This window comes from Chenopodium album, chromosome 18 (genome assembly GCF_948465745.1).
Source record: "Chenopodium album chromosome 18, dcCheAlbu1.1, whole genome shotgun sequence".
Classification (NCBI taxonomy): Eukaryota; Viridiplantae; Streptophyta; class Magnoliopsida; order Caryophyllales; family Amaranthaceae; genus Chenopodium; species Chenopodium album.
In genome coordinates, this window is record NC_137851.1 from 3206733 (window position 1) to 3226992 (window position 20260).

At 34.5% G+C, this 20260-nt stretch overlaps 4 protein-coding genes and 2 non-coding genes across 6 annotated transcripts; 3 read left to right on the forward strand and 3 right to left on the reverse strand.

Annotated features, from left to right (window-relative positions):
* The first annotated feature begins 21 nt into the window (after positions 1-21).
* Positions 22-1071, forward strand: LOC145590723 (uncharacterized). The gene is made up of 4 exons (XM_081647125.1): positions 22-238; positions 375-554; positions 633-777; positions 914-1071. Exons 1-4 carry the CDS (start codon positions 191-193, stop codon positions 1069-1071), a joined length of 531 nt encoding a protein of 176 aa, XP_081503251.1. The 5' UTR covers positions 22-190.
* A 343-nt stretch (positions 1072-1414) lies between these two features.
* On the reverse strand, positions 1415-1560 carry LOC145593375 (small nucleolar RNA snoR136). The gene has a single exon (XR_014102713.1). It is a non-coding gene; the product is annotated as a small nucleolar RNA snoR136 (small nucleolar RNA).
* An 83-nt stretch (positions 1561-1643) lies between these two features.
* LOC145593383 (small nucleolar RNA SNORD25) lies at positions 1644-1727 on the reverse strand. The gene has a single exon (XR_014102715.1). It is a non-coding gene; the product is annotated as a small nucleolar RNA SNORD25 (small nucleolar RNA).
* A 4936-nt stretch (positions 1728-6663) lies between these two features.
* LOC145592709 (18.1 kDa class I heat shock protein-like) lies at positions 6664-7549 on the forward strand. Its single transcript, XM_081649219.1, has one exon. It carries the CDS (start codon positions 6907-6909, stop codon positions 7375-7377), a length of 471 nt encoding a protein of 156 aa, XP_081505345.1. The 5' UTR covers positions 6664-6906; the 3' UTR covers positions 7378-7549.
* Positions 7550-8648: 1099 nt separating this feature from the next.
* Positions 8649-13309, forward strand: LOC145592710 (transcription factor MYB1-like). The gene is made up of 2 exons (XM_081649220.1): positions 8649-9109; positions 11772-13309. The coding sequence occupies exons 1-2, from the start codon at positions 8836-8838 to the stop codon at positions 12758-12760; spliced, it is 1263 nt and encodes a 420-aa protein (XP_081505346.1). The 5' UTR covers positions 8649-8835; the 3' UTR covers positions 12761-13309.
* A 565-nt stretch (positions 13310-13874) lies between these two features.
* LOC145592711 (17.4 kDa class I heat shock protein-like) lies at positions 13875-14438 on the reverse strand. The gene has a single exon (XM_081649221.1). It carries the CDS (start codon positions 14411-14413, stop codon positions 13934-13936), a length of 480 nt encoding a protein of 159 aa, XP_081505347.1. The 5' UTR covers positions 14414-14438; the 3' UTR covers positions 13875-13933.
* Between the last annotated feature and the right edge of the window lie 5822 nt (positions 14439-20260).

Genomic DNA, 20260 nt, shown 5'->3' on the forward strand with positions numbered 1-20260 from the left:
AGTATTACACTATTTCTTTTGCTCTTGACTCTGGTACAGTTCCTCCAAGTCTTAGTGATATACTTGTCACTCACCTTTCATCAATATATGATATGACCATGTATGTGCCAATCTATCTACATGACTTGTCAATCTTTGGTGTACTCAGTGCGAATCCCGGATCAAACGACTGCGCAATGAAGATCAGGTTATGCAAAACATCAAAAAACGAAGAATTGCTGAGGATCACTGGCATAAGGTACACTCATGCCTTGCTCATGGCTGTACGTCGTACATAGAGCTTTTCTTCAGCACATGTCAAAATTGTCATCATCCTGCTTTATCCTATCCTGAAGATCAATGTAGACTGACTCTTAAACACCTGCACTGATCAGTTACGAAGATTCGTGGCGTATACGTTTGGTTCTCGCTTGTTAGATGAAAGATACAACATGAAAGAGGAGCCAACATGCTGCATTGGAGGAAATGGATTATCTATAAGTAAATTCAGACAGCGTGAGATTAATATTCAGTCTTTCGGCCTCAGAAGACAACCTCAGCCAGCGGATGCACAGGTTTGTGCTGTATTCCTAAATAATCCGCCACATTTTACTACTCCATAGCAAAATTCTTAATTTCCACAATGTACTCAGGTTCTTAGAGATGCATCCAGGATCACTAAAGGAGTACAAACCATCAACTCCTCGAAACCATCAGATATCTTTATTAAGGAGTCATCTACGCTTAAAGAACATTATATAGCACCGCCACCATCTTTACAAGATAAGCTTACTTCAGGTCTAGAAACTGAAGCTGTTATTTAGTTTGAAATAAGTCCAAATAAATTGAAAAAAACAAGGCCTTGATCTCGTTTTTATATGGAAGATCCTCGATTGTCATGGTGATTTGATCCGTTTCTTTTCTTTTTATGCAGCAGAAATTAAAGGAGACTCGCCAGCTGATGTACAAATTCTACAAAGAGAAGTTCGAAATCTATATGAATACAATGCAATGCTGAGGGACAAATTAGTTAGTGTTCAGATTAAGCTAGATGATTTGACAGCACACAGTTCATTTGCAAGAGAGACTTGAAATTGGAATGCTTATTGCTAAAGAATGCATATTGATGGGCCAAAAGGCCACATTGTTTATTAATAATTCATGAAAAAAAATGGTATAATATGTTAATGTAGAATGAGAAAGCCAAAGATGAAAACAATTAAGTCAAATCAAACACTAATTACAAGTTTACAACCAAGAACACATAATACATATTATCAGGAAGACACAAATTAAAACTCATGTATTTGAATCAATCTAGAAAATGTATTCGATCAGTTCATCATTAAAATCAAATTTCTGAAATATTCAATTTAGCCTTTTGTTACAAGGGGGCTTAAAACATATTATCAGGTTTACCTTAATCACAAAAATTAAATATAGTTACCCAACGTCCAAATGTAGCATTCAAATAATCTACAATGGATAGCGAGGGGAACAAATTAATTTAGGATTTCACATTTCTAAACAATGCCAATTTATCATTAGCACCATTTTTAGGCCTAATCAAAGTGAACCCAAATTAATTTAATATTAAAATATCAAAGGAAAACAAAGCGTTTGAAAAAAAAAAAAAAAAAAAGGAAAATAGAAAAAAGCAAGAAAAGAACTCAGTCCCTTAGATGTTCAATGAAGTGCGATCATTTCCGCAAAATCATTACAGGTCTGTATGACTCATCACCGTTACATTTCTTGCCCATTAAAAACCCAACAAATAAAAAAATAAAGGGTAGATTATGAATTTAGCTGCTTTCAATAATCTTAATCGCTAAAAAACGAAGAAGAAAGTAAGAGAAAACAACACGAATTAATGTTGCTTCAAGGGAACGAGTCAATGGGAATTCATATTCTCCACATCAACCAACAAATGAAGCCTCTTTCAATTTGACAAAACAAAGGAGAGAAAATTTCAAAAAATGAAAAATTACACCGAAGTACTGTATTACGCTACAACTCTGAAATTTACAGGAGAAAAAATAAGCAAGGAGAGAAATAGTAGAAACCCTAGCGGTATTGACAGACCCGGAAAAGCGACGGATGAATGAATGATTTGATGAAGAAGAAGATGGAGGGGTTTTTATAAGGTGGGAGACGGCCGGAAGGGGTTGTAAATTAGGGCCTTTAGGGAATTAGGGGTTCTGATTTAATAGGTTAAATTCTTCGCTCCAAGGTAAAGATGGCTCGGCTCTAGGCCATATTAGGTCGTGCCTCATGCCAGGCTCATGTATTTTTGGGTTGGTTAAGCCCGGTTATGGCTCAGTCCACAGGTTTCATTCAGCCCACGAGTTTTGAATTTTCAAAAGTACACGACCTAGATTCTCGGATCGGACCATGCCATACTTGCGTGCCTAACCCAAATTTCATTAATTTTAGCGTGTTTTGTCGTGCCATACTTTATCGTGTTTTTCTGTTTTTCTCAAATAAAGGTGGCTCAAGCCTGGCCCACGACCCGGCAAGCACAGTAACGTGTCGTAACGTGCCATACCATGTGGTGCATGCCAGGCCATGCTTTTTCATATTGGGCCATGTCAGGGCTCGGCCCAGTGTCATCTTTACTCCAATGCCTCTAACTATCCCATTGGTTTTACACTTTAATTTTGGTCCTTTTTTTTTTCAAAAAACTTACAAGTACTTATACTTCTCTCAAACTATTTTAATTACGAGTACTTGTTCATTAATACTTGTTAAAAATTCGGTATTATACCAAATTAGAGTATATTATAACATATTAAAAATTTTGAATTATGTATTCTTACTAGGGGTGAAAGTTCGGTTTTCGGTTTGGTTTTTTGCCCAAACCGAAACCGAACCACCATATTTCGGTTTCTTGATTTTGCAAACCACACCGCACCACCTAAGCTTTGAAACCGAACCAAACCAAACCACCTAAATTTCGGTTTTAAAAAAAAAAACCAAACCGCACCGAATTTTCTTATCAAGCATAACATCAAATTTTGCAAAAAAAAAAAAAAAAAAAAAAAAAACGAACTAAACCACACCCATCAAAACCGAACCGAACCACATAAATCAGAACCGAATTTTACTGGTGATTAGGAAGTGTCAACTCTTAGATTATCTTGTCATTTAGGATCTCCATCGTATCTTATTTGATTATAATGATGAAGATATTGTGCTAATTCAAATTTTAAGGCAGATTGTGTTCACTTTTTATTTCAAAGGTTTCTACTACCTCCGTTTCGCATTATCTGCAACAAAGGGGTATTATTTGTGAGATATAAAATATTCCTTTGTTGCAGATAATGCGAAACGGAGGTAGTATTACTAATTATTCACTACTCTGCTGACTTCTGTATATTATAATCAAAGGCAATTGTATTATGTTTGCTAGTCTAATCTGCTTCGAATTTAATTACTTGAATTGCATAGACTATGAAGACAAATCTAGACACTTACATACCAAATTAAAAGAAAGAAAGAAAAACAACATATACCTCACATTCCACCACAAAAAACGTCGAATTTGGGGTTGTAAAGGTCAAATTCGACCATGAAAATTCTAGATCTAGAGTTTTCAAGGTCGAATTTGACATTGAAAACCTTTAGTTGATGGTGTTCGAAATTAAAACCTTGAAATTAGTTGAATTTGAAAGCAAATTCGTTGATGGTGAAAGTGAAGAAGAGATCAAAGAGGAGAGAGAAAGAGCAAAGAAGAGAAGAGGAAAGGAGAAAGAAAGGGTGGAAACTCAGAACGAAGAGAGGAGAGAGAAAGAGGCTGAGAGTTGGGTTTTTTTGACAGCTAGGGTTTTTTTTCACATTATATAGTTTGTAGAGTTGGGCTAAGGTTTTTTGGGGTTGGGCCTAAAATTCGGTTTGGTTTCGGTTTTTCGGTTTTTCATTTTCTGAAACCGAAACCAAACCATATAATTTCGGTTTCTTGATTTTACAAACCGAAATCGAACCACTTTCGAAAAAAACCGAATTATATTTGTTATTCGGTTTGGTTTTCGGTTTGGTTCGGTTTTAAACCGAGTTTGTTTCACCCTAATTCTTACTACATAGTTTATCTATTTCCTTTGGTTATTTTCATTAGGATTATTTTTGTAAGACAAAAATATGTGAAAGTACAATTAAAAAGAATACATGTTGAGATAAAATTTCACAATATTTCACTTGATAATACTTTCTCTTTTACATTAGTATAAAAATGTTCAAAATGTATTTGGGCAAGTATAATGGATTAAATTTCCCATCTTCCGTTAAAAAAAAAAAAAGAAGGTATAATGGATTAAGTCAACGCAAACATGAAAGATTTTGACCAAACCATAATGAAATTAGACTAAACAATTAAATTTAGGTGAAGATTAGATTAGATTTATATGCATACCTAAACACCGACCATTTTAGTAATAGGGTAAAGCAAAGGACATCACTATATCACCATTTGGTTTATATAATAGTGATAAAGCACAAAATATTGAAATTTGATTTATCTGTGTGAGCTCTATATGTTATGATATGGAGTATATCATTACCAATACTTTTTTCTCACATTCACTGTATTTGATCTCATCACTTTATGATTTTCATAACATTTGATCAAGTCAGAATGTATTAGTACATGCAACATTCCCGATATATATATGGATCACAACCATGATTGTTTAGAAAAACATCAACTTTAATAAGATCCATTTATGTGAGTTTTAACATTTTAATTATACACTCAATCGTATCTAAAATATACTTGCATTATACCATAAGATAGTGTTTTAATGGAAAATTTACAAATTGCAGCCATTTAAAGTTCGTAATTTGCAAATTGCAGCCATTTTAAAAAAAATGCCAAATTGTAGCCCAAAAGTTCGTATAAATTGTAAATTGCAGTCCGATTCATTTTTTTTTTATTGGTTTACATGTCGAAAAATCTTCGGTTAAGGTTTTAGGGGTCATTTTAGGTCTTAAGGAACCGTATTGAGCTCAGAATTAGCAAAAAAATAACGTAAGTCTCATTTTTACAGTTTCCCACAAATCGATACATTTTTGTTACGCAAAACGAGGCACTTGCGTTATTTTTTTGCTAATTGCGAGCTCAATTCGTACTCCTAAGGACTAAAATGACTCCTAAAATCTTAATCGAAGATTTTTCGACTTTTAAACCGATGAAAAAGTTAAATCGGGCTGCAATTTATAATTTATACGAACTTTTGGGATGCAATTTGCAATTTTTTTTTAAATGGCTGCAATTTGCAAAATACGAACTTTAAATGGCTGCAATTTGCAAATTTTCCTTTTTTAAAATGCACCACCTGAATTTTTACATTTGTCAAGGCACAACTTCTACCATCAATATTTTTAACGAGATACTAGTAAAAATTATAATAAAACTGTATTATGAAAGTAGATATTGTAACAAATCCAACAATATATATAACATGACCATATTTATAAATAATATATTAGTAAAAAAAATTAAGTCAAAGATAGCATATGAAATTATGAATAGTGATATAAAAAAAAATGGAGGAAGTAAGAAGTATATTTCTCTAAAACTAGGGGAGCTTACGCGCGCATTGCGCGCGACATATTCGATGTTTATGGTCGAGTTGTAATAGCTTGTCATGACATCCAAAACTCAGTGACTATACTTTTAAACGCATATACTAAGAAATAAATTGTTAACAATCATATCCTTGCGTAGGTGCGGAAATGTAACACTTGAAAATAGATATACACTATTCACTTTTTAGTTGTAAGCTTTTAATGGTGCAATATGACTTTTATTGTTAATTATAATATACACCATCCGTCACTTTTAGTTGCAACACTTGAAAATATATATATATATTTCATTTTTTTTATAATTGATCTTTATTTTTATTGACTTTTTTGTTGGGCAAAGGAGTCATGTGAGATCTTATTAGATTCATCTCGATTTATATATATATTTTAAATATTTAATCTTTAGATTTTTTACATGTCTATAATGTGAGATATAAGAGATTGAAATTATGTATTGACAAGTGTGAAAGTTAAAATGTTGCAATTAAAAGTTAACGGAGAAAGTTTCAAAAGAAAAATGTCTAATTAGTTGATGAGGTAATTGAATTTGGTGGATTTGTGTGTGTGTGTGTGTGTGTTTTTTTTTTTTTTTTTTTATGAAAATAGTAACAAAGTGGATTATATCCAGCCTATTCCCCCACGGCCCTACCCTTTGAAGAGGACTATTATCAAGTAAAATAGTTTTGCTTTCTTATATTAGAAGAAAAATAACTTTGGGCGATGGAAGTTGGAAGGGAAAGAAGACTAAAGAAGCTAAGAGAAATAAATACGGGAAGCATAAGAGTTAATACAACATAAATGGATATATGGGTAAATAAACTTTTTTAGGGGTAAAAAAGTCATTATACTATTTATAAAAGTTTTTTTGAACTTTTTAAGGTAGGGAGGGATTTTATAAGGTAGGAAAGGGAAATAATGAAGTACATAAATAAATAGGTAAATAATTCATACTGGATTACTTGGTTTATGGATGGCATACCCCTTTGAACTGAACTGTAATCTTTGGAGTATTGACAAGCTTGGCCCAACCCAAACTAAAGTGCAAGTCTTTAAGATATTGTTCAGTTTGGAGAAGTGTCTAGAACATTGGTGAAAGACCCCTGTTGACTCGTTCGTCCTTAATCCTCCCAAAATTTATCTCTGTCCATAATCCATCAACGAAACCATCGGCCAATTCAAGAACCTCCTAGAACTCTCTTTTCCTTCTTATATAAATATCTCCACATTCATATTCCTCATCTCAACATCATCAAAAGAATTTCACAAATTCTCTCAAGCACACTCTAATCAATCAATTCACTGTTCAAATCAATTCTCCAATCAACAACAAAAAAAAAACAATCAACAATGTCGCTGATTCCAAGCAACACCTTCGAACCCTTCGCAATGGACCTGTGGGACCCATTCGAGGGATTTCCCTTCGGCGGAAACCTAGACCAGTCTCTCTCCTCCGGCAGCACCTCCGCCCGCGACACCGCCGCTTTCGTCAACGCCCGAATTGACTGGAAGGAGACACCTGAGGCGCACGTGCTCAAGGCCGATCTTCCTGGAGTGAAGAAGGAGGAGGTCAAGGTTGAGGTGGAAGATGGTAAGGTGATCCAGATCAGCGGAGAGAGAAACAGGGAGAAAGAGGAGAAGAATGACACGTGGCACCGAGTTGAGCGGAGTTCTGGAAAGTTCTTGAGAAGGTTTAGGTTGCCTGAGAATGCAAAGATGGAGGAGATTAAGGCGAATATGGAGAATGGTGTTCTTACTGTTACTGTTCCTAAAATTGAGGAGAAGAAGCCTCAGCTTAAATCAATTGACATTTCTGGCTGAGATTATCCTCTGTTTTCTATCAAATGGCACATCGTCTGCTTTCGGTTTCTCTAGTTTGATTTAGTTATCTATATTAATAGTATGAAAAAATTAATAATAAGTATGTTTATGTATTAATGATGCTTACTATGTAATCTTTATTTTGATCTTAATAAATTTTATTTATATTAAATCTTGAGTTAAAGTGGATTGTATTGCGATGGAATGACTCTATGATTAATTGCTAATTAGGTACTCTGTTTCTGATTAGAGAAGAAACTGATTAATATGTTGCACATTTTTAATTTTCTTCTCATTTAGGAATTATTGTTTAAATGTTAAATGAGAATCTCAATTTATTAGTCGAATTCATAAACCAAGTAGTTACGGATTCACTAGAATAATGAATAATCCATACATTTTGTCATGGATTTGGTTAGAGTTTATTTTGAAGAATTTTAGCTCAATAAAATGATTGGATAAACTTTGATTATGATTTAATGATTGGGTTTGTTAGCAGTATTAGTGCATGGACCATCTAAAGGAAAATTGGATCAAATTTGGCTTGACAATATGACATAATGAAAGTTAGCCTGTTTAATTACCCTAGCTAATACTCTGTAGTCTGTATCATTTTTGTGCTTGATTGACTTAATCAACGAAAGAGTGCAAAAGATAATTATAGATACTACCCCTATTATTATGCATAACAATTCTCATAATGAGATTTTATCTACTACTTGAATACAACAACAGGGGAATTACGATTTCACAACAATAAGGCTTCCATTTAAAAAAGTGTGTCAACACTCAACATAGATCTCTATAGAAAATTAGAGGTACATTATTAAAAATAAAAACAAAATCAATTTGTATCCTACATCTAATCATATGGATTTGTATATTCTACATCTAAATCATTGCCTCAGGGGGATGTGTATACAATTTAAAATGCTTTTTACTTAACATATATACGTAGTAGATAAAAACCAAGAAAATTATCATAAGGTAAAGGAGATTGATGCTCCCATGTGTAACTGAAATAACAAGAATTGTGCACTCGTAATGAAACAACCAAAATAACCATGGGGGTACAGAAGTTGTGACCTATTAGTTTTGTTTGTTGTTTTTTTATTTTTATTTTTGAGAGAAAAGTCATAATAATGAGAGCTTGTATAGTCGTGTTTGATATATTTGTACTCTGTACTGTCCTTGCAGTTCATTCACAAATCAAAATCCGAAAAAAAAAAAGAAAAAGAATGAGGACAAATTGGTCATTTTGGCAATAAAACCGCCATAGGGGGGAAACAGGAAACCGAAACAATTTTCCATTTCCCCTCCAAACGAATTTGACAACAACCCTCCTTTTTCTCTCTCCTCTAGTTGCAGTTACGAAGGTAGGTACGGTTAGAGAGAGAGAGACCGAAAGAAGAAACACCTAAATTCAATTAAACAAAAAAAAAAACAGTAAAACTAAAAATGAGTGACCAGCCGATGACTACCGAAGACCCTAACGACCTCACCCTACCCGACGCCGCCGCCGCCGACGAACTTCCGGCCGCACCATCATCGAGCCGAGTAAGGGGCCCTTGGTCGCCGGAAGAAGACGCCATACTTAGTGAACTTGTTAGCAAATTCGGAGCCCGAAATTGGAGCTTAATCGCCCGTGGAATTCCGGGTCGCTCCGGTAAATCTTGCCGGCTTCGTTGGTGTAATCAGCTTGACCCTTGTGTCAAGCGTAAACCTTTTTCTGGTAATTTTTACTACTCTCACCTTTTTTCGGTTTTTTGAAATTTTGTTTTGTTTATGTTTGCCGCTGGTTGAATTTTGAAAATGTTTGTTTTGATTGGTTTTGATGATTGTGGGTGTTTGTGATTTGTGTTGATGAACCAATTGGGTTGTGATTTAGTGGTTTGCATTTGATGATTTGAATTTTAAAGTATCGTAATTTTCGTATTTTTTTATCTGATTTTTGGTAGAATTTGATGTTTGTTTTCTGTATTTCGTTGTTCTGATTAAAATGTTTTCTTGGGCTGCAATTTTACCAGTTTGTTTGCTAAATTTTACTTCTTTTTTGTGTGTAGTGTTAAACATAGTAGGATGTAATCAAAATTGCTTCATTTTTTTGAATCAAATGCGGTTTCATTTGTTTGATTTGGGGTGGATTTCTCTGGTGTTTTGAATTTGAGTTGGTTCCATTTAGGTCTGGAGTCGAGTAATGAAGAGATGCTGGGTGTTTCTAGTTTTAATCAATAACTAAAATTCAGCTTGAAGGTTTGTTGAAAAGCTTTTTATAACATATTAGGTTGATTGAGGGCACAAATTTGCAAATTACACCTAGTCTGTGATCGTTTTGATGATATGACTAACAGGGCACCATATGATCTAAGGGTGGAATATTGTGGAACATCAAAGTAGGCAACCTGGCATTAGTTATATTTGCTTGAACATGTAGTTTGTTTATTTAGCTTTTCAATGCCTCCCCTCGGAAATGCAGGATGTTTTAGTCTTAGGTTTTAACTGAGCCTTGTTGACAAGCTTTAGTTGATGCTATAATAAGGTGAAACCCTTTATTATGGTGTTACGGGCTCTTGGTTAACCCAGCGGGGTCATAGGGCTATTACTGATGAAATATTAATATTGCAATAGTTTTTTTCTGTTATCACTTTTCTATAGTTTAAAATTTTGTATGATGTGTAGTGTAGCTAAGGTTAATAGAAAATCAGTTCAACAAAATTTAAAAGTAAAGGTTTTTTTTTTCCCCCTTTGTTTGCCGTGTATGTGTGTTGCCTACTTCATCACCAATGCATTCAAATGATGTTTATCTCATTGTATTGTTTGGTCTTTGATGAATGAAATTAACCATATTAGCTGTAGCATCAGCCAGTATTGAACTATTGACCCATATGTTCTAAATTTTTGGCATTTTCTTTAAGATTAGGGATTTTTTCAAACAATTAGTTATGTCCTGCACACAATAAAATTTTGCTTGGCTTATGCTGATGTATGATCCCTGTGGTTTATCCTGTCATGGCTTGAATATGCATTTAGAATTCGAGGAGCTACTGTATAAGGACAATGTTCTTTTTTTTCTTTGGCTGGTTCTCTTAGTATGTGCTCATTGGTATAAGTTAGGAATTAAAATTGTTGACATCAGTAATTCAGTAGGCAGTAAGCCAAGATTATTGATAAATATTAGTTTTTTCTAATGCAAATCTCTTGCAAATTTTTGTTTTGTATACAAGTGAGTAGCTGAAGTTTCAGTTTGCTATTGCTTCTTGATTGACAGTTGCTAGATTTTATACATTTGGTTGGTTTGCATCAATTGCATGTTTTCAATTACTTGGATTGGGGATAAAATGTCCTCTTAAAAAAAAAAAAAAAAGGATTGGGGATAAAATGACCACAGATTATAGTGCAGTCTTTCTTTTTGTTTGCAATTGGTGTCTAATGCCCAATTCAGTGCCATCCTACAAGTCATGAGCAAACTAGATGTTTGGACTTGATATGTGTTAGTGAATCTCCTTCACGGTCATTCCTACTTGGGTTAGCCACATTTCTGTTTTTGAACAGCTTCTCTGCTGAAAAATTTATTATAATTTGTTTGTATTCAATGATTCAATCAGCATGACAACCTAATAACTAAGTATCCTATATTTAAGGATATATTCAAGAAAGCATAACAAACTTAGTCAAACTAGCTGAGTACTCAGCTTATTTCAACACTAGTAGAGATTTGTTACTTTGCAATACAACGGGCATTATCGTCACAGAAAAATAAAAAAGAAAGGTCTGTTAGCTAAAGAATGTGGGACGTACGTACTGGAATCTCACTAACTTCATTCATAAAATAATAATTTTATTTCAAACAATCCTTTTGTGAAATGCTAGACATAGTTTCTGTCTTCCTTCTATGCTCACTTGATTAAGATGCAGTTAGTTGTCTAAGGCATTTTTGAGAGCTTTTGCAGGTCAATAGTGTACATAATTTGACTCATTCTTTGATCAATTGAAATACTCGGTATTGGATCTCTATATCAGAATATCAGATGGAGTCAAGATATATAAAAGTAGCAAATGTAATTATCGCTATTAGAATGCTCATTACATAATAGCATTTGAATGCCCTGTTCTAGTGCAGGGTAGGCCGTATGCTTCCAACTCCCCTTACCTGATCAGACAGGTGTCTCTTTAGTAAGCTTTGGGGTCCTGTACTATTGTTACATGTTGTCGTAAATACCTTCGTGTAAGCATCTATCATAGGCATAGAAACAGATGGTTTGCAAATGAACTGTTGTATCAATCATTGCAGCCTGAATTGTGGTCAATGATCTTTTTGCCCATGATAGTTGTGTTCGACAGTATTATCTAGTACTCATATATTTCGATGTCTAATTAGAAATATATCACTGCAGAAGAAGAAGACCAGACTATTATTTCAGCACATGCTATTCATGGAAACAAATGGGCCTGCATAGCAAAGCTTCTCCCGGGAAGAACAGATAATGCTATCAAGAACCACTGGAATTCAACTTTGAGACGGAGGTATGATTTTGGGAAATCAGTAGGAGATTCCAGCTTTGACAGAAACAAGGCATCATCCGAAGAAACAGTTTCTGGTGAAACCAATTCATTTAAAGCATATGATGGAAAACACGATGTAAATATGGTTGTTAACCAATGTCCTCAGCCCGATTACCAGTCTCCAGTCAATGAGAACTTAAACCAATCCATGCAACCTGAAAACCAACCTTCGATCATGTATGAGAATCCCCCCATTGTAGTTGCATATCCTCCCATGATTGCATATCCTCCCTTTTATGCTCATTATGCTGAACCTATTGAGCACCCTAAACCCTCTCGTCCAGTTGCACGTGTTGGTGCTTTTAATGTTTATCAACCCTCATCTAATTTAACACCTGCTGCTCCACCTCCCAAGCCTGTGCCTGTGCAGGGTCCTTTGGTAAATGCCTTCCAACCTGACTTTGGAATCTCCAAGTTTCTTGATGGAGTTCAGTGTGAGCCAATTATTCCTTTGCGGTGTGGCCATGGATGTTGCTCAACTCCAACTGGTGCAAAAACCCAAAACTCACTGTTGGGGCCTGAATTCATTGAATATGAAGAGCCTCCTTCCTTTTCAAGCCATGAGTTAGCGTCAATAGCCACTGATTTGAACAATATAGCATGGATCAAAAGTGGGTTGGATAGTGGCTGCACCAGAAGAATGGAGGATCCTATTCAGAGAACAGATACTCAAGGGACTGATAATTCAGGGCAATGCGTGCAGACCAACAATGTGCGTTTTGAGGAAGGACGGACCAAGCTTATGGGTATGATGACAGAAGTGCTCTCAACTCAGATAACAAGGCAAACAGTCGCACTGCCTGCTGAAGTTGGGGTTTGAGCTGAATACGAGGAGTGCTGTTACCTTCTAAGTAGCATTCTCGAGATCATTCTAATGTTTCAGTCATTAAACTCAGGGGTTGGGGTTATCTAGGCTTTGTGAAGTGTCAGATGATTGATATTAGAGATTCACATACTAGCGGAACATCTTACATGGCGAGATTTGTGCAGAGCAAGTGATGAGATCTGTAGTCGTTTTTGTTAATTATAGTCAAGCTTTAGTACCCGAAACATGAATGTTCTTGCACTCACTAGTTATCTGTTGAATTAGCCAGCCAGTTTAAATATGATGGAGTAATTCTAAGAGAAATAATATAATCGTGGATCTGGTTCTTCAGTAGTAAGACTTCTATTTACTCTGATATATGGCCGATAAAAAGTAGTCGTAATTGTTGTAATATTTGAGGAACGGAGATGGTAAACTAGACATTTTAATATGGGTGGGTTCTGTACTTGCTACAAGAGGGTCTATATTTCAGAGTTTGGGTTTGTCGGCAAAATTGGGTACTAACCCATTTCTCTGGTCACAAATTGTTAACAAAGCCCACAACTGAAACGTCCATATCTTACTATCTTGCCTCTTCAAGTCTTGAGATGACATCAAACTGTATTTCTCATTCGTTTTAACGGCAAAAGTAAAATAATTTTGTAAATTATTCTATGTTTGGTGCTTGATTTAGATTCACTAGTCCACTTTGGCTGTGGTGGTTTCAAGACTGTTGAAACCTTAGGTCAAGTGTTCAAGGACTGGTGGAAGAGAGAATGTGCAAGTGTTCTAAATGAGGTATTACAAAATGCCTCACTTTTTAATTTTTTTAAAGGTCAACAAACTAAAATTCTCAATTTCGACCCTTTTATACAGTACAGCAATGTACCAACCATATATTAAAGTGATAGATTAGATAGATAAATACATGACAAAATACACTACTCCGTACTTAGATTTAATTTACAAGATTACGTCATTATTAGATTTAATTTACATTCATGCATATTTGCAATGCTCCTATAGCCTCATTTTCACCCAACATTGAGACTAGCTAGCTATATTATACTTGGAACATACATACTAACAAGTAGTACACAACTATTTTACAATACTTACTAGTACTACTTAATTTACTCCGTATTTAATTTATTAGCCTTACATTTTAGCCCTTGTAATTAAGTTTGATTAACCAGAGACATCAATAGACTTGAGCTCAGGCTGCTTCTCCTGCATCTTAGGCACAGTAACAGTAAGCACACCATGCTCCATATTAGCCTTAATCTCATCCATCTTCGCATTCTCCGGCAGCCTAAACCTCCTCATGAACCGTCCAGAGCTACGTTCGAGGCGGTGCCACTTATCGGTCTCCTCTTCACTCTCCCTGTTCCTCTCTCCACTTATCTGGAGCACCTTCCCATCTTCCACCTCCACCTTCACCTCTTCCTTCTTTAGCCCCGGAAGATCCGCCTTGAACACGTGTGCTTCCGGCGTCTCCCTCCAGTCAATTCGAGTGTTAGCGAACCCTCCTACCGCCTTACCCGAGGCGGTAGAGTTCGTGATCGAAGTGTTGAAGGGAAAACCCTCGGTCGGGTCCCATATGTCTAGAGAGAACGGGTCGAATACGTTTGATCTCCGGCCGCTTGAAAAGCTCGGTATTAACGACATTATTTTTTACTGTGAAATAATTTTGATGAAATAGTAGGATGGTTATATTATGAATCAAGTTAACATAATAGTATGTATATAAAGGGCAATTATATTGGACTTTATTTCTAGCATAATCTTTTGAGCATGCAATGCAATGCAAGATGTATCATCTCTTCCTCTTGACACTTGTTTCACATGTGGCAGTACAATATGCAATTGGTTTTGCAATGTACATGACGTGTTGACCAGGCCTTGTCACTTGTAATAACCATGCATTTTTTGTTGGCAACCAAAAAAGTTGAGTGCAATTTGGAGTTTTGGAACTCAAGCTTATCGATTTGGTTAACTAGTTTGTTTGATTGCACATATAAAAACTAAATTTTTAGTTCTTCAAGTTTTGTTTACTTCTAAATTATTTGATTAATCATAAAAACAAGTTGAAATTGTAATGTGGTAGATAAAAGTCAAGAAAAATGTAACTTCCTAAAATATTCACATTGTATACACCCGCATGTATCGTACACATATGTGACTATTTTATTCTCATTTTGATGAGTGTTTTTTATTTAATCATCAAATGAAAAGCAAACACTAACTTTGGTGTACAGTACACCCGATGTATATAACAAATTCTAAGTAATATTTGGTTCCTTAATTAAAAAAAAAAACTAGTTTTTTTCCCCGTGCCATGCACTGTTACATAATAACAAGACTTGTAAATCATAAAATTAAAGTTAGTTAGTTTAAAGGAAAATTTGTCAAGATTAAGCAAACCTTTGCTTGGTTTTCCCAAAATAAGCAAACCTTTTGATTAACCTAGAGTAAGTTGACCTTTATGGGGTATTTTCTCAAAATAAGTCATGACCGGTTTGTTTTAAATGTAACCGGTTAATTGGGTTGCTTATGTCACATGTCATTGCGTGGTTGGTCAGTTTTTAAAAATTTAATTAAAATTTATTATTTTAATTAATATTTGAAATTTTGTTAAAAAAATAATTTTTTTTAAAAAAACACTCTTTTTAAGATAAAAAAAACCCTTAATTTTTTATATACCTCCACTACTACAGCCAACACCCCTCCCCGCCCTTGCCCTGTTAGTTACCGTCGATACCACCCAGAGCATTGAAATACCTCCACCTCCCATCCCCACCACCGATACCACCATCCCTCCGACCTCCACCCTCAAAATCCCCATCGAATCCACTATCCCTTGCCTTCCCCACCACCAAAAATCGCATCATATCCCCACAATCGAAGTCGCAAATCTGCATAACAACAACAACGAGGTGGATGTTGGGTTTCGAGGTGGGTTTGCTTGGGTTTCAAGGTCGATATGGTAATATTCTGGTGGTTAGGGTGGGTAATCGAGGTATGTGGTGGTTTTTGAAAGGGGTTCTGTATGTAAAATGGAGTTTCGAGGTGGGGTGGTTCAGGTGGGTTTCGGGCTTTCTACGTGGGTTAGGATGGGTCGCTGGCACTCAAGGAGGGGAACAAAGGGGTCAGGGACCCGAGGAGGCCGGAGGGGGAGGTGGTTTGTTTGGTGGCTGACGGGGATGGGGGTGGAGTGCTGATATGTGGTGGGTTTTTTTTTTTTTTTAAATACAATTTAATTAATTATCAATTATAAAATAAGAAAAAAATTAATTAGAATTAGGCAAAAAAGTGACCTATTTGGTAGGTTGTAGGTCATTTGACTTATTTAAAGAAAATACCCCATAAAGGTCAACTTACTCTGGGTTAATAAAAAGGTTTGCTTATCTTGGGAAAACTGAGCAAAGGTTTGCTTATTTTTGACAAATTTTCTTAGTTTAAATGGAATGAGTTATATAACTTTTTTTTTTAAAAAAAAAAAATTTTGAATTCATTTAATATTTACCTTAATTTTTTTTTTAATATATATATTTTTATATTACTGTAACTTTTCATCATGTTATTTTTTAAGGAAAAAAAATTAAAAATTTTGGTGAAGGCTTTTTTTTTTTAATGCGACACGTATACTTATCAAAAGTTCTTAGTAACAAACCTTTTATTTTTTAATTATAAGTGTTTTATTTTCTTAATAATTTAAGAGATAACTACCAATTTAAAGCGATATCCAATCATACTATAACAAACTTTTTTTTAGAAGATAACAAAAAAAATAAAAAAAATATGTAAAAAAAAAACGTAATAAAAAACTTTTTATCTATTAATAATTTACGTAAACAAACCTTTTTTTAAAAAAAAAAATTATCAAAAGTGTTTTATTTTTATTAATTATTTAAGAGATAATACCAATCTTAAACAATATCCAATCTTCATATTTAAATTCAAAAATATGTAACCTTTTTTTTTAGAAAATAAGTAAGAAAAAAAAAAATAATAACAAATTTCGGGTGAGAAAATTTTTAATGAGAACGCAACACGTCACGGCGATTAGTTTAGTATGGTAGTATTGGTGATTGAAGTATTGATGATTGAAAGGGAACATTTGGTTGGGGCCCAGTTGGTAAGTCGGCGGCACTGCAGTAAAAACCATTCCCATCTCGCCGATGATCGACCCCATGTTTATCCGGTGATAATCTTTCTCCTCCATCACCGCCGCCCTCTCAAACACCGTACTCGACGCCGGAATCTCCCATTTGAGATGACTGCGAAGATGAAGGAAAATTAATCAGTTAGCATACCTGCTTAGGTTAGATCGATTTCCAATCATTTTTCTTTGAATTCCGTCAATTTTTATATAATTGTGAATGTTTACATTGATTTGTTGATAATTTTTTTTTTTTTAATTTAGGATTAAAATTTTCAATTTTACTACCTCTGCTTGTATTTTGGATTCTTCTTCAGTTCTTTTTTAGTTTGGCTGCAATGGTTGAGAAACAAAGTATTATTGAAATTCCTTTATTTAAAGAATATAGGTACGACAGCTATTTTTAAGAGAATTTTGTTTGTATTCTTGACTTAAAAATATTTGATAGTATTACGGAATATGTACATAAATGCATGTAGCAAGATTGATACTCCGCAGTAAACTTTTATGGCACAAATTTGTCAGTTGATTGTTGCTTGATTTCAGTATTTCATCAAGCAATTTTGTGATATTTTCAATCTGTATTATGCAGTAACTATGCGAAATTTCCTCAAACATGGTGTATCTTTATGGTAACTAGTTGTTGGCCTACGCGCGCGATCCCCCAATGTGATTTCGTCTCGTAATTTGTGTGTAATTAGTCATATTTTATGTGTTAATGTATTTTAATTTTGCTAATGATCACTTTAGTTATAGTACATAATGATGCAAACATAGAGGCTAGAGTGGGCAACATCGGATGGCATGCTGAAGGCATATGAGCATGTTATTAAGGAGAATGATTGGCGAGATATTTAGCATTTTGTTATAACATAAAGATTGTACGAAATGAGTTATTAATATAGTTTTAGCATTGTAATGGCTTTATCATCAACTAATCAAATCATTACAACTATTCCCTAATATTTTCTTGAATACAGTCTTTTTTTTTGGTGAACATCCTCGAGTATTCCTTTCTTTCTGTAATCATCAGGCTTGATCCTCATCACCTAAATTGCGCATAACTAATGCTTGAACTAAAACTGGAGTCGCGCGGTCCCCCAATTTGGTGATCTATCCTTGGTGATTAATGTGCAATTATGCGATGATATATGTGTAGATTATTTATAACGTTTTATTTGTAACAATTTAGGTATAGATGTTGGCGTTGATCAAAGTTGAAATATGATATAATAGATTGTGCTGCTAAGGAATTAATGTAATATATGGGTATGTTGATTAATATCATTGAAAAGTACAAATTACATCAATGTGAGCCAGTGAGTGTGTGATTAAAGGATTGGTAAATTAGGTGTTGTGATTGGGGAATTGGCAAACTGGATGATGCGATAAAGGAGATTAGAGGATTAACAAACTGGGTGGTGCGATTAGGGCGATTGGAGGATTGGAAAATTGGGTGGTCCAATCAAGGTGATTGGAGGATGGGAAAACTGGGTGGAGCGATCAAGGTGATTGGCAAAATGGGTGGTGTGATCAAGGCAATTGGAGGTTTGAATGGAGGATTGAAAAACTGGGTGGTGTGATCAAAGTGATGGAAGGATTGACAAACAGGGTGGTGCGATCAAGGCGATTGGAGGATTAGTAAAAGGGAAGTTGCTTGCATCAGTTTAATGTGTTAATACCAACCCTTACTCAAATTAAAATGAACATAGGCAAGTGTGGTTAGACTCCTAATTTAAGTATATTGTATATAATACAAATACTTATTGAGATTAAGAGAGGGAGGTCGGAAGAAAGATGGAGATAGAGAGAAGCTGAGAGAGACAGAGGGATCAATTACTTCATTCTTTTCTCCTAGACCCCCCCCCCCCCGACCCCTTCTCAATCTAGCACAATATCTTTGTTAATAGTGCTTTTATATAATTCATGTTCACTATGAGATAATCAATAAGTTTATTTCAAATAAATCCATCTCCTTCTAATCTCTCCTTTTAGCACTTATTTCAAATAAATCAATCACTTCAGTTCAGCTCAGTTCAGCTAAATTCAGTAAATGTGAATATGCTTTACTCTTCTCCCAATCTCTGCTTTTAGCACTTATTTCAAATAAATCCATCTCCTTCTCCCTCTTGCCTTGAATCCTTTTTTTTTTTTTTTTTGAAACCCCTTGAATCCTCTTTTAGATTGACATAATATTCTAACTGTACTATTTCATACTGCAAGATATCTTCAAAAAATGCTTTTGATACTTATTGCAAGCTAATAAATCAGTTGATGACGATGCTAAGTAAATAATTATCTTAGGATATTCGTTAATTATAACATGAGTAGTTAGTTGAAATTTAAAAATGATTGATCACATAAAGTTTTTAACATGTTTCGATTAGCAAAATGTGACGGAAGTCATACTTGTTAACAATAATGAATTTATAAATTTTAGGTTGTACTTTTCCCCCCCTCCCCCTCTAAATATATTGTGTATTCTTTTATCTTTTATTGTAACTTTTTACATGAATACACATTTTACATTACTTTTTCCCTATCCCTCTCTCAATATATTGTTGAATAACTGATACTTGAATTATTGCAAGTGTTTGGTAGGCTAACAGCCAGGTAAACTGGGAAGAGCACTCGACGAAGCAACCACACTCAACTCCATTATTAGAATTGTCAAATTAGGCTCCAAAAATCATTTAAAGTTCTTGCTTGAAACATCTATTAAGTAACAAATTTACTTGCTAAAAACTCTCATAACTTTAGAATATATGACAAATATTTCAATAACTATGTACTCTGTATTATGTTATTCAGCTCTTAAACATTAGATTCATGATTTTGAGCCCAAAAAAAAGAAAAACAGAATAAAAGCCTATATCAACACACAAATTTGAGGTTATACCATTTTTCAAGAACCCTACAAAAATACTATCCATAACAGAAAAAATAGGCATAACATACACATAAATGAATGTAAGAACTTGGAATCATGTTGGTGCTAACTCTTACAACTTTGACTATCCAACCATTCCATTGCAATTCAGCCGTAAAATAAACACATAATATCTGCAATATTTTCATTTTCTTGAACATTCAACCCCACCATCAGCGTAATCAATGAACACACCCAAGAAGAGCTGGCAGGTCACAAACTTAAGACAAACACATAAATCTGCAAGAATTTGGAACTATAAGCACAGCAAAGAACAAAAAAAAAAAAACAATTCAAAAACTTTTTGATAGCATAATTTTTGTCTATACATGAAGAGCTGGCAGGTCACTATTTTTGATAGCATAATTTAACCAGATAAAGGTTTAATGGAAGGATACAAGAAGCAAAAATACATGGAATGGAT

What these genes read in the sequence shown, in the direction of transcription:
- LOC145590723 (XM_081647125.1), top strand. Translation starts at nt 191, where the DNA reads ATGCAAAACATCAAAAAACGAAGAATTGCTGAGGATCACTGGCATAAG. An exon ending in CTCAGCCAGCGGATGCACAG is followed by an intron (nt 555 to 632) that starts GTTTGTGCTGTA and finishes CAATGTACTCAG; the next exon opens with GTTCTTAGAGATGCATCCAG. An exon ending in ACAAGATAAGCTTACTTCAG is followed by an intron (nt 778 to 913) that starts GTCTAGAAACTG and finishes CTTTTTATGCAG; the next exon opens with CAGAAATTAAAGGAGACTCG.
- LOC145592709 (XM_081649219.1), top strand. Translation starts at nt 6,907, where the DNA reads ATGTCGCTGATTCCAAGCAACACCTTCGAACCCTTCGCAATGGACCTG.
- LOC145592710 (XM_081649220.1), top strand. Translation starts at nt 8,836, where the DNA reads ATGAGTGACCAGCCGATGACTACCGAAGACCCTAACGACCTCACCCTA. An exon ending in CAAGCGTAAACCTTTTTCTG is followed by an intron (nt 9,110 to 11,771) that starts GTAATTTTTACT and finishes ATATCACTGCAG; the next exon opens with AAGAAGAAGACCAGACTATT.
- LOC145592711 (XM_081649221.1), bottom strand. Translation starts at nt 14,413, where the DNA reads ATGTCGTTAATACCGAGCTTTTCAAGCGGCCGGAGATCAAACGTATTC.